The sequence below is a fragment of the Suncus etruscus genome, chromosome 6 (genome assembly GCF_024139225.1).
Source record: "Suncus etruscus isolate mSunEtr1 chromosome 6, mSunEtr1.pri.cur, whole genome shotgun sequence".
Classification (NCBI taxonomy): Eukaryota; Metazoa; Chordata; class Mammalia; order Eulipotyphla; family Soricidae; genus Suncus; species Suncus etruscus.
In genome coordinates, this window is record NC_064853.1 from 32,797,280 (window position 1) to 32,812,891 (window position 15,612).

A 15,612-nucleotide genomic window follows, 5' to 3' on the forward strand; every position below is an offset into this window, starting at 1 on the left:
CGGTGGTTCGAATCCCGGCATCCCATAGGGTCCCCTCAGCCTGCCAGGAGCGATTTCTGAGCGTAGAGCCAGGAGGAACCCCTGAGCGCAGCCGGGTGTGACCCAAAAGCCAAAACAAGGATAAAAGGAGTATCCTGGGCAGGGAATACTAGATCCCCGGTGCCCGAGTACTCGGGGCAATACGACAGTAACAGTGGCCGCTTGCTCCGAAGATTACGGCGACGAGGGCGGGCCCGGCGGCGGTCACGTGAGGGAGGAAGCTGGGTCCACCTCTGGTCGCCGATCGGCCCCGCGGCTGCCCGGGGTTGGGCTCTCCTCGGTGCCATCGGCCATGGCGGGCCCGGGCCCGGGCGCGTCCCTGGAGTCCCCGCGGCAGCTGCTGGGCCGCGTGCGCTTCCTGGCCGAGGCGGCGCGGAGCCTGCGCTTGGGGAGGCCGCTGCCGGCCGCGCTGGCCTTCGTGCCGCGGGAGGTGCGCTACAAGCTGGCCCGGGACCCGGCGGGCAAGGCGCGCGTGCTGCTGCCGGTGTGGGAGGCCCGGGGCCTGGGGCTGCGCGTGGGCGCCGCGGCGGGGCCGGCGGCCGGGGTCGGGGTCGGGCCGGGGCCGCTGGGCGCCGCCCACGACAGCATCGAGCTCCGGCGCGACGCCTGCCTGCGCGCCACGGGCGAGGAGCTGTGCAACGGCCACGGGCTCTGGGTCAAGCTCACCAAGGTGCGCCGGCGGGAGGGAGGGAGAGAGGGAGGGAGAGAAGGGGGCCCCGGACCCCCCTGCCCCTCTCCCCTCCCCCTTTTGCCCTCCTCTCCCTTGCCCCTCCCTCTCCCCGCCTCCCCTCTCTGCCCTCCCTCCCCTTTCCCCTTGCTTCCCTTCCCCTGCCCCTCCCCTCTAACCCTCTTTTCCTCTCCCCTGCCCTCCCTCCCTCCCTCCCCACTCCCCTGCCCTCCCTCCCTCCCTCCCCACTCCCCTGCCCTCCCTCTCTGCCCTCTCCTTTCCCTCCCCTCTTCTCCCCCTGCCCCTCCCTCCTTTCTCCCCCTGCCCATTCCTCCCCTCTCCCCTTCTCTCCCCTCCCCTTCCCTCCCTGTCCATCCCTCTTCTCTCCCCCTCCCGCCCCTCCCCTCCCCTCCAGGTGCCCTTTGCCTTAGCCTCTGGCGGGCAGGGCAGGGCACTCCACTTCCGGGCACCTTCCTGAGGCTCGGTGTCCCCGTGTCCCTCCCTCCCTCCCTCCTTCCCTCCGCCCAGGAGCAGCTGGCCGAGCACCTGAGCAATGACTGCGGCCTGGACGAGGGCTGGCTGCAGGTGTGCCGGTCGGCGGAGGGCTGCCAGCGCCTCGTCCCCGTCGACACCCACGACCACCTGCAGCGCCAGCAGCAGCTCTTCGGGGTGGACTACCGGCCCGTGCTCAGGTGGGCGATGAAGAAGATGCCAGGACCTGGAGAAGGTCCTCTCAGCTCCCCTGACATCTCCCCACCCTCCCCTCCCTGCCCCGCAGGTGGGAGCAGGTGGTGGACCTGACCTACTCGCACAGCCTGGGCCCCGGGCCGCAGCCCGCTGAGGCCTACGTGGAAGCGGTGCAGAGGCTCCTGTGAGTGTGCCGGGTTTCTGGGTGTGTGAAAAAGGGGCTTCTCGGGGCCTCTTTGTTGCCCCCCACCTAATCATGGGCTTTGGGGTTGCTCAGCTATGTGCCCCCCACCTGGACCTTCGAGTGCGACGAGGACCTGATCCACTTCTTATTCGACCACCTGGGCAAGGAGGATGAGAATCTGGGGAACATGAAGCAGTATGTGGAGAGCATAGATGTGTCCTCCTACACGGTGGGTGCCGCGGAGAACCCACCCCAGCCCAGCTTCCCATCCGAAGTACCCTCTCCCCATACTAGATGCCCCTCTAACCCAGCTTCACAGGTCCTCCCCCTCTCTCCTGCTCCGTGGCCCAAAGCATACTTCTAGAGCACGGTGTGGGTGACCCTGACCGCGCCTCACCACTCCCCAGGAGGACTTCAATGTGTCCTGCTTGACGGACAACAACGTCAACACCTACTGGGAGAGCGATGGGTCCCAATGCCACCACTGGGTACGGCTGACCATGAAGAAGGGCACCATCGTTAAGTGAGTGGGCAGAGGTGGGACGGGGCTGGAAAGCCGCAGGTCTGCGAGTGCAGAGACTGAGGGCCACCGTCTCCCCACAGGAAACTGTTCATTACCGTGGACACCACAGATGACAACTTTATGCCCAACCGTGTGGTAGTTTTCGGGGGAGAAGGGGACAACCTGAAGAAACTGAGTGACGTGAGCATTGACGAGTGAGTAAGTGGTCCTGAGGCCGGGGAGGGCTGGGATAGGGGTTGGAGGGGCTGGAGGGGACCTGACCCTGCTCAAAAGCTTATTTTGGAGAAGGCCTCTGCAGTCCCTGAGGCAGGGGGTGCGTGTTAGTGCGTCACACCCGTCTCCTCAGGACTTTGATCGGAGATGTCTGCATCCTGGAGGATATGACTGTCCACCTCCCCATCATCGAGATCCGCATCGTGGAGTGCCGAGGTATGGTTTCCAACTCTTTAACGGGGGAAGTGGGGTCCCAGGACCATTAGGAACTAGTGGGCAGCAAATATGAAGAGACGTAGATGGACTTGGTATGGAGATGAGACGGACCTGAGCTGGCTCTAGGATTGAAGTCTTAAGGAAGGTGCTGGGGTTGACCTGTCTGAAGTCATGACCACAGTTGGGGTCACCTGCAAGGGGAACTGAGTGAGCTGGGACCTTTAAGCTTCCCAACATTCTACAGGCAATCTGAAAGGAATATATTTTTAGAAGCCAGTGAATAAAAGGGGATGCTAATAACTCCATGTTTCAAGGGACTAACGTTGACAAATGACAGCACTAGGGGCACATCTGAAGTGCTGCAGGGCTGCTCCCATGGTGCTGGAGAAACTTCTTCCAGCCCTAAAAGAGCTATAGGGTGCCAGGCTGAGGGCCCTGGAGACAGCAGGACCTATAAGTGACCCCTCTTTATCTTCCCCTTAGATGATGGGATTGATGTGCGGCTTCGAGGGGTTAAGATCAAGTCCTCTAGACAGCGGGAGCTAGGGTTGAACGCAGACCTGTTTCAACCCAGCAACCTAGTTCGATACCCTCGCCTGGAAGGTACCAATCCAGAAATACTGTACCGCAGAGCTGTTCTCCTGCAGAGGTGACTGAACTTGAACTTGCTGCCTCCTTTCCTCACTCCCAGCCTGGAACTTTACCGTCCATGGCTGACTTTGACGTCTTAGATTGGAAGCCATTCCACTGCCTGGGCCACTCAGCTCGTGGGCCCCACCTTCCCTTTCCTCCATCCTGGTCACAGGGAAAGAGGATCTTCTCTCGGTGCTTTACTCTTTGCCTTTCACCCCTACAGATTTATAAAGATCCTGGATAGTGTCCTGCACCACTTGGTACCTGCCTGGGACTACACACTGGGCACCTTCACTGAGATTAAGGTAAACCTAGAACTGCTTTAGCAGTGGCCTCCCTGCTTCTGCTCATGTAGATTTTCTTTTTCTTTTTTAAAATGTATCTTAGATTGATTTAAAATGTACTTTTTTTTTTTTTTTTTTTTTGGTTTTTGGGGTTACTTCTGGCTAAGCACTCAGAAATTGCCCCTGGCTTGGGGGACCATATGGGACGGCGGGGGATCTAAAGCGGTCCTTCCTTGGCTAGTACTTGCAAGGCAGACACCTTAGCTCTAGCGCCACCTCACCGGCCCCTGTTTTGTTTTTTAAGGTTACACCAGAGAGTGCATGGGAACTACAACTAGCTCTGTCTTCTTGGGGTCCTTCCTGGTGGTCCCAAGAATTAAATAAGGTTTAATTTAATTGACCTCTGAATTATCTCTATAGCCCACATTAGAAAGGACTTTAGCTAATGACAGAGTTGGAGTTTATATTTGAGAACACTCTTACCCCATACACAGAAGGTTGGCTGAGGGAGAGCCTGGAAGCCAGGAGCAAGAATATGATGAGTTCAGTGGAATTGGGGCTAGAAAGAGAGGAAGGTAACAGCCTTGCCTGGAGCTAATTGCCTGCTGGTCCTGCTCTGCTCTCTTCTCTCTAGCAAGTGAAGCAGTTCTTGCTGCTTTCGCGCCAGCGGACAGCTCTGGTGTCCCAATGCCTGCGAGACTCTGAGAGCAGCAAGCCCAGCTTCATGCCCCGTCTGTACATCAACCGTCGCCTTGCCATGGAGCACCGTGCCTGCCCCTTAAAGGACCCTGCCTGCAAGAACACAGTCTTCACCCAGGTCCGCACTACCGGGGTCAGACTGAGTGGGGGCAGTGAGGGGGCTTCAACGGCAAGAGTTGGAACAGGTTTTAACACAACCTATGACTTTCCCCTGCTCCCAGGTTTATGAAGGCCTCAAGCCTTCTGACAAGTTTGAAAAGCCGTTGGATTACAGGTATGACATGAGGGTGAGGATCTACTGAGGGCACATGGTCACCCACGCACTCACCCAACACCTCTACCCCCTTGACGTACCCTTATGTTGCTCCCAACTCCTGGCGGAAATCTCTTCACCAGCCCTGACCATGCTGATCACAGACCTCACTTCCAGGTGGCCCAGACACTACGACCAATGGTGGGAGTGCAAGTTTATCGCAGAAGGCATCATTGACCAGGGTGAGGCCCATAGGGCAAACAAGGGTACTCCTGCTGGTGTTCAGACTTCCGCCACAATAAGGGGTATAATTGGTACCCCGTTTTCATAAGAGCTATGAGAGCCCCTGCTGAAGCTATCTGTCTTACTTCAGGTGGTGGTTTTCGGGACAGCCTGGCAGACATGTCGGAAGAGCTGTGCCCCAGCTCAGCAGACACCCCCGTGCCCCTGCCCTTCTTTGTGCGCACTGCAAATCAGGTACCCCCACCCCTAAACTTCCAGATGTTTTCTGCTCCTCTGTCTCTTTGGGTCCTTTCCAGGCCAGGGGACCTGGAAACAGGCAGGACTGAGCAGTCCGGCACCTTCAGTGGAAAGTGTTTAGGGAAGTTTTCTGGGGAAGTCTAGGGCAACAGAGAAAGGTGCATCCCATGCTGTGCTGACAACTTGTGTCTTGGGCAGGGCAATGGCATTGGTGAGGCCCGGGACATGTATGTGCCCAACCCATCCTGCCGAGACTTTGCCAAGTACGAGTGGATTGGACAGCTGATGGGGGCTGCCCTTCGGGGTAAGGAGTTTCTGGTGAGTGGCCTAACCTACAGTCCACAGGTCCACCATGACCTCAGGAGGGAGAAGGGCCTGCATGCCCGGGCAGCTGAGGCTGAGGACGTGGTGGTGTGTATTGTGCAGGTGCTGACTCTGCCTGGGTTCGTATGGAAGCAGCTGTGTGGGGAGGAAGTGAGCTGGTCCAAGGACTTCCCAGCTGTGGACTCCGTGCTGGTAAGCAGGGCCTGGAGTAACTACTCCCTCTGCCCAGCCCTGAATGTGGCCTCTTCCTGCCACACTCCTGTTTTCTCACCAGTTTTATCTACTTCCAGAGCTTCAGCTACTGTCACTATCGTGATCCCCAATTCTTTACCACCAACCCCAGCCTATCTTCTAAACCAAAGGTCATCTTTTCCTCTTCTAGGGGGTGGGGGACCTTTGTCCCCAGACGAAACCTCAGAATTTTCTCATCTTCCCATCTCAGAGGGCATCACCACCCACATTTTCCCAGGAATGAAGGTCTTCCTTCATTCCTTCTCCTTCACCTCTCTTTTTTTTTATTTATTTATTTATTTTTTTTATTTTTGGGCCACACCCGGTAATGCTCAGGGGTTACTCCTGGCTATGTGCTCAGAAGTTGCTCCTGGCTTGGGGGACCATATGGGACACCGGGGGATCGAACCGCGGTCCGTCCAAGGCTAGCGCAGGCAAGGCAGGCACCTTACCTTTAGCGCCACCGCCCAGCCCCTCTCCTTCACCTCTCACATTCTGAAAGTTCCTGTCTCACTGATGTCCCTCTGGATCAGGCCCTCCATTATTATTTTTAGTGGTTTTTTTTTTTTTTTTTTTTTTTTTTTTTGGCTGGTTGGTTGATTGGTTTTTGTTTCGTGGCCACACTTGACAGTGCTCAGAGGTTACTCTTTGATATTCAGGGACCATATGTTCTTTCTTCCCTTTTTGGGGGTGGGGGGGACTCCAAACCTGGTGATGCTCAGGGTTTACTCCTAACACTGCACTCAGGAATTACTCCTGGCAGAGCACAGGGGACTATATGAGATGCTGGGGATCGAACCCAGGTTGGCTGCACTCAAAACAAATGCCCTACCCACTGTACTAACGCTCTAGCCCTGGTCTTCCTTTCTGGCCCAAACACTGTAACAGCCAATGTCTCTGTCTCCTTTCCTATCCTGCTGAATGTGAGTTAATTCCTTTTTCTCTCCTTGTTTCAATCCCTCAGTGGGCCTCCCTGAGCTTAGTCTAAAATGTAAACTTCAGGTCCAAAGCGATAGCACAGCAGGTTAGGCATTTGCCTTGCAGATCGACCCAAGTTCGATCTCTGACATCTAGACTTATATGGTCCTCCAAGCCTGCCAGGAATGATTTATAAGTGCAAAGCCAAGAGTAACCCCTGAGCACCACCAGGTGTGCCCAGCTCCCCCCAAAATAAACACAAAATAAAAAATAAAATGTGAACTTCAGAAAAGTCTTAGGAGATTCCTATATTTCCATCCAGATTCTTGGTTCTAATTCAGGTGCTAGCCAGACAAATTTTCAGATCTTTTGTCCCCTTCACCTTATTTTAAGATTTTTTTCTATTTTATTTGTTTTGTTTTGTTTCTGGGCCACTTTGGCAGTACTCAGGGGTTACTCCTGGCTCTGTGCTCAGGAACTACTCCTGGCAGTTCTTGGGGGAACCATATAGGATGCAGCCAACCATATAGGTTGGTTGCATGCAAGACAAAACACTTTCCCTGCTGTGCTATTGTTCTGGCCCCTATTCTCACTCCTTCCCTCCACCATGTCTGAATCATCACCATGTCTCAGACCTAGTTTCAGTGCCAGTCCTTGAGAATGCTGGCTCTGGCCCCCGAAGCTGCCTCGGCGTTGTCTTCTTGCTTTCCCAGCCCCATCCCTTCCACTGAGACTGCATGGGAACTGCTCTGATAGCCCATCCCGGACTCCCCCACAGGTGAAGCTCCTCGAAGTGATGGAAGGAATGGACAGGGAGACCTATGAGTTCAAATTTGGAAAGGAGTTAACGTTTAGCACTGTGCTGAGTGACCAGCAGATGGTGGAGCTGATCCCTGGGGGTGCCAACATCGTGGTGGGCTATGAGGAGCGATCCCGTTTCATCCAGCTCGTGAAGAAGGCACGCCTAGAGGAGAGCAAGGAGCAGGTACTCCTACTCCCAGAGGCCCCATGGACACACACACACACACCCCTAACCCTCACCCCCCCACACACACCACCCCACCACACCCCACGCCCCGAGCCACAGTCCATCCTGAGAGGCTGTCAACTCCCAAGAAGTTGACTGGGAAGCACTAGAATGGGGCATGGTGATAGTACAGTGGGTAGGGTGCCTGCCTTGCATAAAGCCAACCTGGGTTCAATCTCCAGCTTTCCATATGGCCTCCCGAATCTATCAGGAGTGATCTGTGAACCAAGAGATAGCCAGAATAATCCCTGACCGCTGCCTGATGTGGCCCCCAAAATAACAATGAAGAAGAAGCCCCAGGACTGAGCCAGCTCTCCCATTCTCTGCCCTGGGCTGTGCCCTGTTCCTCAGCTAGCCTACCTCCCCTCCGCAGGTGGCAGCCATGCAGGCAGGTCTCCTGAAGGTGGTGCCACAGGCTGTACTGGACTTGCTGACATGGCAGGAAGTGGAAAAAAGGGTGTGTGGAGACCCCGAGGTGACAGTGGAAGCTCTGCGCAAACTCAGTGAGTGTGGGGAAAGCTGGGCAGCCCCAGGCACAGCGGGGCTAGAGCGCTGGGGAGGTTGGAACTTTGGTGGTCAATTATGGCCTCGTTCCCACAAGCCCGGTTTGAGGATTTCGAGCCATCTGACACGCGGGTGCAGTACTTCTGGGAAGCACTGAACAACTTCACCAACGGTGAGTGGAAAAGTGCAGCCTGATGCCCAGGTCCCCTGTCCCCCTTAAGTTCTCTCAGCACACGCAGTGATTTTCTTCCCCACCCAGAGGACCGGAGCCGCTTCCTGCGTTTTGTCACTGGTCGCAGCCGTCTGCCAGCTCGGATCTACATTTACCCTGACAAACTAGGGTGAGTATGGAGGGAGGTAGGGTCTGTGACAGCAAGTCAGACCCCTGCCCTGTGCCCTGACAGTTTTCCCTGATACGCTGAGATGCATGCACTGTTCCCTCCACACCCCTAGCTGTGAGACCACAGATGCACTGCCCGAGTCTTCGACATGCTCCAGTACCCTCTTCTTGCCACGCTATGTCAGGTGGGTGTTTCTTGCCCCCTCGGGTGCAGGGAGCAGCATGGTTGCCATTGGGGAGCCCTTTGTTTGCTTTAAGAAGGCTATTTCAAAAAAAAAAAAAAAAAAGAAGGCCTATTTCTGGTAAAGGACACAGTGATTGTTTTTTTTTTTTTAATTTCTGAAAAGGGGACAGTCGACCAAGTAAGTAAGGGAACCTCTGGCCTGGAAGGAGGGAAGGGGATGATGCATTCTATGCTCAGAGAATTCTAAATTGCATTGCCTCTGGCACTGACCAAGTCCTCACCCCCTCAGTGCCAAGATTTGTGAGGAGAAACTCCGCTACGCAGCGTACAACTGTGTGGCCATCGATACTGACATGAGCCCATGGGAGGAATGAGGTGGTGCCACTGGCTACTCAGGGGCCCACAAGAGGAAATCTTTAATGAAGACTTCTTCCCTGAGCCATGTTGAGTCTGCTTTCAACTTGAGCTGCCGTGTGCAGAGAAAACCAGTGCCCAGCGTGTATTACCGCTGTGTGCAGTTCAAAGAGAGGCAAAGGTTGACTTGGGTCCAGTCCCGAGTGTGAATGTGCGGGGGCTCCACTCTTAGCCTCCATGCCAGGAAACCTTCTCGGAGCCTGGCACCAGCTGTCGTCCATCCTGAGCTACTTGAAGGGGCTTCTAGCTCCCCATTCATGGACTTGAGACTTGATGCTGTGCTTTTTCCTCTTTTTGCTGCCTTGTCTCTGGCTTCAGCCTAGACTTGACATTGCAAACTCTGGAGGATAGTGGGGAAGGAAAAGAGCATTCTCCACGGCCACCCATCTAGGGAGGAAGCAGCGGCTGAAGTCCCCCTCCCTCAAGACTCCACCTTCCATCCCCAAAGGGCTGACTATCCTTCTATCTAGTCGCATCAACAAAGTCCCATCTCCTTCCATGCCACAGAACCTATAACTGCTCACCATTAAACATTATACCATTGCACCCCATTCCACCCACACTCTGCAGCTCCTTCTCTCTGACTCTCCAGATGCCATTTCATCCCCAAGATTTTGTACTAGTTAATGCTATTTTTCTAAAATCTTCAATCATTCCCCTTTATCTCTGTTGAATGTAGCACTGCTTCTAGCCCTTACCCACCTCCCTGCCCCAGTCATCTCTGCCCTGCCTTCGGCCATAACACTCCATCATAAGTCTTGCACATGAAAAAGTATAATGAATAAATAATAATAACTAGTTTGCTGGATCTTGCTGAGTATATTTGTTTGTCTTGCTTATGGTAGCACAGGGAATAGATACTAGAAGTCACTCCATCCTGGGAGAGATTGAGAGGGTTCTCTTAGGATTTAGGTCCCACCTAGAAATCCAGGGAAATGGTGAGAGGCTTCACAGTGACAATTCTCCAGTTTAAATAGGGAAGCCTCATCATTTTCCTGGCCTTGCATCTCCTAGGATGGGTTAGGTGACTTGGAATTGGAATTTATCTTTGGGGACCAGTGGACAGAAAAATGTATCATCCTAGAGTAATAGTTTTCACAGAACAGTTAGTTCACAGTCATTTCCTGCATCACCTCCCAAAAGTAATTGCAAGGGAGAGTCTAGCTTGCCTTGCATGCAGCCAACCTGATGATTGATCCCCATCACTGCATATGGTCCCCTGAGCCCTGAATAATACTGCCTACTTTGTGAGGGTATTATAAATATAGATTGGCAAATGTTTTTAGTATAAATAGTGGGTTTTATTTCAACCTGGCAGTTGGCAAAATTATTTTGTTTCATTGACCTACAAACTTAGAAGTATAGGGGCCAGAGAGATAGCATGGAAGTAGAGTGTTTGCCTTGCATGCAGAAGGATGGTAGTTCGAATTCTGGCATCCCAGATGGTCTCCAAGCCTGCCAGGGGCAATTTCTGAGCTTAGAGCCAGGAGTGACCCCTGAGTGCTTCCGGGTGTGACCCAAAAACCAAAAAAAAAAAAAAAAAGAGCCAACAACAAACCAAATATAAAGGATGAAAGCCATAATCCTGGGGCTGTAGTGGTAGCACTGTAGTAAGGTGTTTGCCTTGCATACAGCCGACCCAGGACAGACCTGGGTTTGATGCTCAGCATTCCATATTTTCCCCTGAACCAGGAGTAATTTCTGAACGCAGAGCCAGGCGGAACCCCTGAGTACCACTAGGTATGACCCAAACAAAACAAAAATTTATAATCAGAACCTTAATCAAAATCTTGAGATGGCTTTTGGTGGATGCAGGGCAACATGACAGCCTTTCTGCTCCACATAGCTGAAGGGACCTTATAGAAGGAATAAGTGCACTTTTACAAACCTTGGGAAAGTACCACCTCCTCCCCACCCCATACAGTGGCCAGGCATCTTCAAACATGAAACCTAGCTAGGTGGCAAAACTTCAGTGGGGTCATGCGCTCCTTCAGCTTTGTCCTCTAGGGGGCGACTTCATGCTGCTGTACAGGCCAGGAAATTCCTGGCCAATAAACTTCAGTCCCTTGGCATGGGGCACCCATTAGATAGGTCTGTTCTCCCCATAACAGTTTCACATCCCAGCCAGGCTCCCTGATCCCTTCATCTCGGGTAGTCCACAGCAAATATCTCCCGCAGAACTTTCTTTCCCGTTAAGGTGAAGGGGCAGAGGTCCCCACTTTAACCCAGTTGTTCTCTGCAGGTACCTCCTAGTTCAGTGTTTTTTCAACCTTTTTTGTACAAAGGCACACCTTTTTCATGAAAAAAAAAAAATCATGAGGCACACCACCATTAGAAAATGTTAGAGGCCTGGAGAGATAGCACAGCGGTGTTTGCCTTGCAAGCGGCCGATCCAGGACCAAAGGTGGTTGGTTCGAATCCCGGTGTCCCATATGGTCCCCGTACCTGCCAGGAGCTATCCCTGAGCACCGCTGGTTGTGGCCCAAAAACCAAAAAAAAAAAAAAAATGTTAAAAAAAAATTTAATGCTGTGCCTATATTGATTATAAAGTAATTCTCTTGAATGGGAATCAAAAAGAAATTTTATAATTACTTTATTATGAAATAATCTAAGATTGGTCTATTTGTGAGCCAAAGCCACATGTTACGGATGAAATTGGATTTTTTCCCATGACATACCAGACAATATCTCACAACCACTAGGACAGTGCCAGAGAGATATCATGGATGTAGGGCATTTGCCATTTGCCTTACATGCAGAAGGATGGTGGTTCGAATCCCAGTATCCCATATGGTCGTTGGAGCTGCCAGGAGCGATTTCTGAACGTAGAGCCAGGAGTAACCCCTGAGCGCAGCTGGGTGTGACCCAAAAAACGAAAAAAGTAAGAAGAAAAAATTCGCTGTCCTAGTTAGTCAAGCCCGCCTGTTTAACCCATCTGGCCTTCCTCATTTTACACCTGTAAGAAGTACTCTATTTCTCACTTAATCTTTGGACCTACATACTAAATTAAACTTATGCTATGTGTTTTGTTTTGTTTTGGTTTTGGTTTTTGGGCCACACCCGTTTGATGCTCAGGGGTTACTCCTGGCTTGGGGGGGGACCATATGGGACACTGGGGGATCGAACCGCGGTCCGTCCTATGCTAGCACTTGCAAGGCAGACACCTTACCTCTAGCACCACCTTCCTGGCCCCAGCACTTTGTGTTTTTTAATTTGTTTTTCATTGAATCATTAATTTGGTGAACCAAGATAGGCATATATGTTAGGAACCATAGTAAATGTAATGGATAAAAGAGTAGTTAGAGGACTAGAGATTTGGTCAATGATAGAGCACAAGCTTGCATGTGTGAGGTCCTGGGTTCAACCCTAAAACAACTAACAAACAGTGGCTAAGATATAATTTCTGTTTCCTTGGGAAGAGACATATTAAGCAAGCAATTGCATAAACAACATTTAAGAGCTCCAAAGGGGAAGTTAAGGGTTTTGTTAGAAGACAGAAGTGGATGATTCTAACCAATGGTATGCTAACTAATCCCTTAGGGAAAATAATTAGACACTAAAGTCTATGAAAATCATGTTGAATCGTGTGTGTGTGTGTGTGTGTGTGTGTGTGTGTGTGAGAGAGAGAGAGAGAGAGAGAGAGAGAGAGAGAGAGAGAGAGAGAGAGAGAAAGAGAGAGAGAGAGAAAAAACAACAACAGCAACAGCACTGGAACTGTTGTTAAGATTTTTCATTGAGCAGAACAGTTGAGGACAAGAGTGTTACTAGTACAAACATTTGACTCGAGTATCTGTGCAGAGAACATGGTCAAGGAGAGGCTGAGGCAGGGAATAAACCATGGGATGTGATAGGCTAGATAAAGCTTATTCCCCTTATTTTCATTGGTTTTAAAGTATTCGTTGCAAGAAATTTTTGTTTGATTTTTGCTTTGGGCCACATCCTGCTGTGAGGTTACTCTGGCTTTACACTCAGGAATTACTTCTGGCAGTGTTTTTGGGAAATAGATGGGATGCCATGATCAAACCCGGCTCAGCCATGTGCAAGCCAAACACTATCAGCTGTGCTTTGCTCCAGTACCATTTACAAGGAATTTTCATAATAGTTATTCATTTAAAACTATAACTGACTGGGGCTGGCGAGGTGGCGCTAGAGGTAAGGTATCTGTCTTGCAAGTGCTAGCCAAGGAAGGTTTGATCCCCCGGCGTCCCATATGGTCCTCCCAAGCCAGGGGCAATTTCTAAGCACTTAGCCAGGAGTAACCCTTGACTCCTTGAGCATCAACGGGTTTGGCCTGAAAAACAAACAAACAAAAAAACTATGACTGGAGCCGTAGCAGTGGCACAAGTAGTAGGGCATTTGCCTTGCACAGGGCTATCTAACTAGGACAGACATAGGTTCAATCCCCCAGTGTCCTATATGGTCCCAAGCCAGGAGCGATTTCTGAGTACTTAGCCAGGAGTAAACCCTGAGTGTCACCAGGTGTGGCCCAAAAACCATAAAAAACAAACAAAAACAACAACAAAAGAAACCCTAGGCTCAGGGGCCCGGAGAGATAGCACAGCGGCGTTTGCCTTGCAAGCAAACGATCCAGGACCTAAGGTGCTTGGTTCGAATCCCGGCCTCCCATATGGTCCCCCGTGCCTGCCAGGAGCTATTTCTGAGCAGACAGCCAGGAGTAACCCCTGAGCACCGCCGGGTGTGGCCCAAAAACCAAAAAAAGGGCCCGGAGAGATAGCACAGCGGTGTTTGCCTTGCAAGCAGCCGATCCAGGACCAAAGGTGGTTGGTTCGAATCCCGGTGTCCCATATGGTCCCCCGTGCCTGCCAGGAGCTATTTCTGAGCAGACAGCCAGAAGTAACCCCTGAGCACCGCCGAGTGTGGCCCAAAAACCAAAAAACAAAAACAAAAACAAAAACAAAAGAAACCCTATGGGCCCGGAGAGATAGCACAGCGGCGTTTGCCTTGCAAGCAGCCGATCCAGCACCAAAGGTAGTTGGTTTAAATCCTGGTGTCCCATATGGTCCCCCGTGCCTGCCAGGAGCTATTTCTGAGCAGACAGCCAGGAGAAACCCCTGAGCACCACCAGGTATGGCCCAAAAAAACCAAAAAAAAAAAAAGAAAAGAAACCCTATAATTGACGGGCTAGAGTGATAGCACAATGATAGGGCATTTGCCTTATACATGGCCCACCCAGGACAGACCCAGGTTTGATCACCAGTATCGGATATGTCCCCCCAATCCTGCCAGGAGTGACTTCTGAGCCCAGAGCCAGGAGTAACCCCTGAGCGCTGCTGGGTGTGGCCCAAAACCAAAATAAATAAAACTACATATGAACAATGAGATTGTTTACAAATTTTCTATAAAAATTATAATAAATAGGGGCTAGAGCGACGGTGCAAGGGGTAAGGCGTCTGCCTTGACCACGCTAGCCTAGGACAGACCGAGGTTCAATCCGCCGTCATCCCATTTGGTCTCCCAAGCCAGGAGCGATTTCTCAGGGCATAGCCAGGAGTAACCCTGAGTGTTACCAGGTGTGGCCTAAAAACAAAAGAAAAATTATAATAAATATCTTCTTTATACACACTGGGTTTTTGGTTTTTTATTTGTTTTGGAATCGCACACACCAGTGTTCAGTAATGGCCTGCACCTGGCTCTACCTCCAGGGACCACTTCTGCCAGGGCTTGAGGAACCACATAGGGTGCCAGCAGTCAAACCACCTCTGGTGGTTCCTGAGTATAGATCCATGAATAACACTGGCACACCACTGGGTGTTGCCCAAAACAAACAATACCAAAACAAACAAACAAACTATGAAGTTAGTATTGGGTAAAGCAAGTGCCCTACTCTCATTACTATCTCTCTGGCCCTTCCTTGCATACACACTTGGTTTTTCTTTGGCTTTGGTTTTTTTTTTTTTTTTTGGCTTTTGGATCACACCCGGCTGTGTTCATGGGTTACTCCTGGCTATCTGCTCAGAAATAGCTCCTGGCAGGCACCGGGGACCATATGGGACGCCGGTATTCAAACCAACCACCTTAGGTCCTGGTTTGGCTGCTTGCAAGGCAAACACCACTGTGCTATCTCTTCGGCCCCTGGCTTTGGTTTGATCTTTGGTCTAAACCTGGATCAGTGCTCAGGTGGACTATATGCAGTGCCAGGTATTAAATCAGGATCTTCTGTGTGCAAGACAAGCATCATAAATAACCCTTGTACTATCTATGAGGCCATTATTGTATTTGTTTTGGAGTCATACTGAACTATTCTCAGGGGATACTCCCTGTTGTGTGCTGGGCTGTCTTGGTGGTGGTTAGGCACTCTAGCCTTTTGAGCTTCTCTCCAGTACCCATCTCACCCTGTTCCTTTTTTATTTTTCCTGTACATATTTTATCTTGTGTTATCTTCCAAAAAAAAAAAAACTATAAAGTGGGGCCAGAGCAATAGCACAGCAGGTAGCCTTGGCTGACCTGGGTTTGATTCTCAGCATCATATATGGTACCCTGAGCCTCCCAGGAGCGATTTCTGAGCAGAGCTAGGAGTAACCCTTGAGTGCCACTGGGTGTGGCCCAAAACCAAGGAAGGAGGGAAGGAAAGAAGGAAGGAAGGGAGGGAAGGAAGAAGGAAGGAAGGAAGGGAGAGAGGGAGGGAAGAAGGGAGGGAGGGAGGGAAGAAGGAAGGAAGGAAGGGAGAGAGGGAGGGAAGAAGGGAGGGAGGGAGGAAGAAAGGAAGGGAGAGAGGGAGGGAAGAAGGGAGGGAGGGAGGGAGGGAGGAAGAAAGGAAGGGAGAGAGGGAGG

The 15,612-nt window shown here is 51.6% G+C and overlaps 1 protein-coding gene and 1 long non-coding RNA gene across 2 annotated transcripts in view; both read left to right on the top strand.

The window, feature by feature from the left end:
• The window catches only part of LOC126011441 (uncharacterized), a 36,494-nt gene extending 26,868 nt beyond the window's left edge, over positions 1–9,626 (top strand). The window contains exon 2 of the long non-coding RNA XR_007496752.1: positions 8,942–9,626. This is a non-coding gene — a long non-coding RNA (uncharacterized LOC126011441). The remainder of the gene's footprint in view (positions 1–8,941) is intronic.
• LOC126011029 (E3 ubiquitin-protein ligase HECTD3) lies at positions 332–9,626 on the top strand. Its single transcript, XM_049774682.1, has 21 exons — positions 332–709; positions 1,235–1,398; positions 1,485–1,577; positions 1,671–1,806; positions 1,985–2,100; positions 2,181–2,294; positions 2,447–2,529; positions 3,013–3,178; positions 3,386–3,467; positions 4,081–4,263; positions 4,367–4,419; positions 4,576–4,640; positions 4,772–4,875; positions 5,077–5,196; positions 5,305–5,394; positions 7,130–7,336; positions 7,752–7,881; positions 7,980–8,054; positions 8,142–8,223; positions 8,336–8,407; positions 8,696–9,626. The coding sequence occupies exons 1-21, from the start codon at positions 332–334 to the stop codon at positions 8,778–8,780; spliced, it is 2,598 nt and encodes an 865-aa protein (XP_049630639.1). The 3' UTR covers positions 8,781–9,626.
• Positions 9,627–15,612: the final 5,986 nt, after the last annotated feature.

What these genes read in the sequence shown, in the direction of transcription:
- LOC126011029 (XM_049774682.1), top strand. Translation starts at nt 332, where the DNA reads ATGGCGGGCCCGGGCCCGGGCGCGTCCCTGGAGTCCCCGCGGCAGCTG. An exon ending in TCTGGGTCAAGCTCACCAAG is followed by an intron (nt 710 to 1,234) that starts GTGCGCCGGCGG and finishes CCCTCCGCCCAG; the next exon opens with GAGCAGCTGGCCGAGCACCT. An exon ending in AAGAAGGGCACCATCGTTAA is followed by an intron (nt 2,101 to 2,180) that starts GTGAGTGGGCAG and finishes GTCTCCCCACAG; the next exon opens with GAAACTGTTCATTACCGTGG.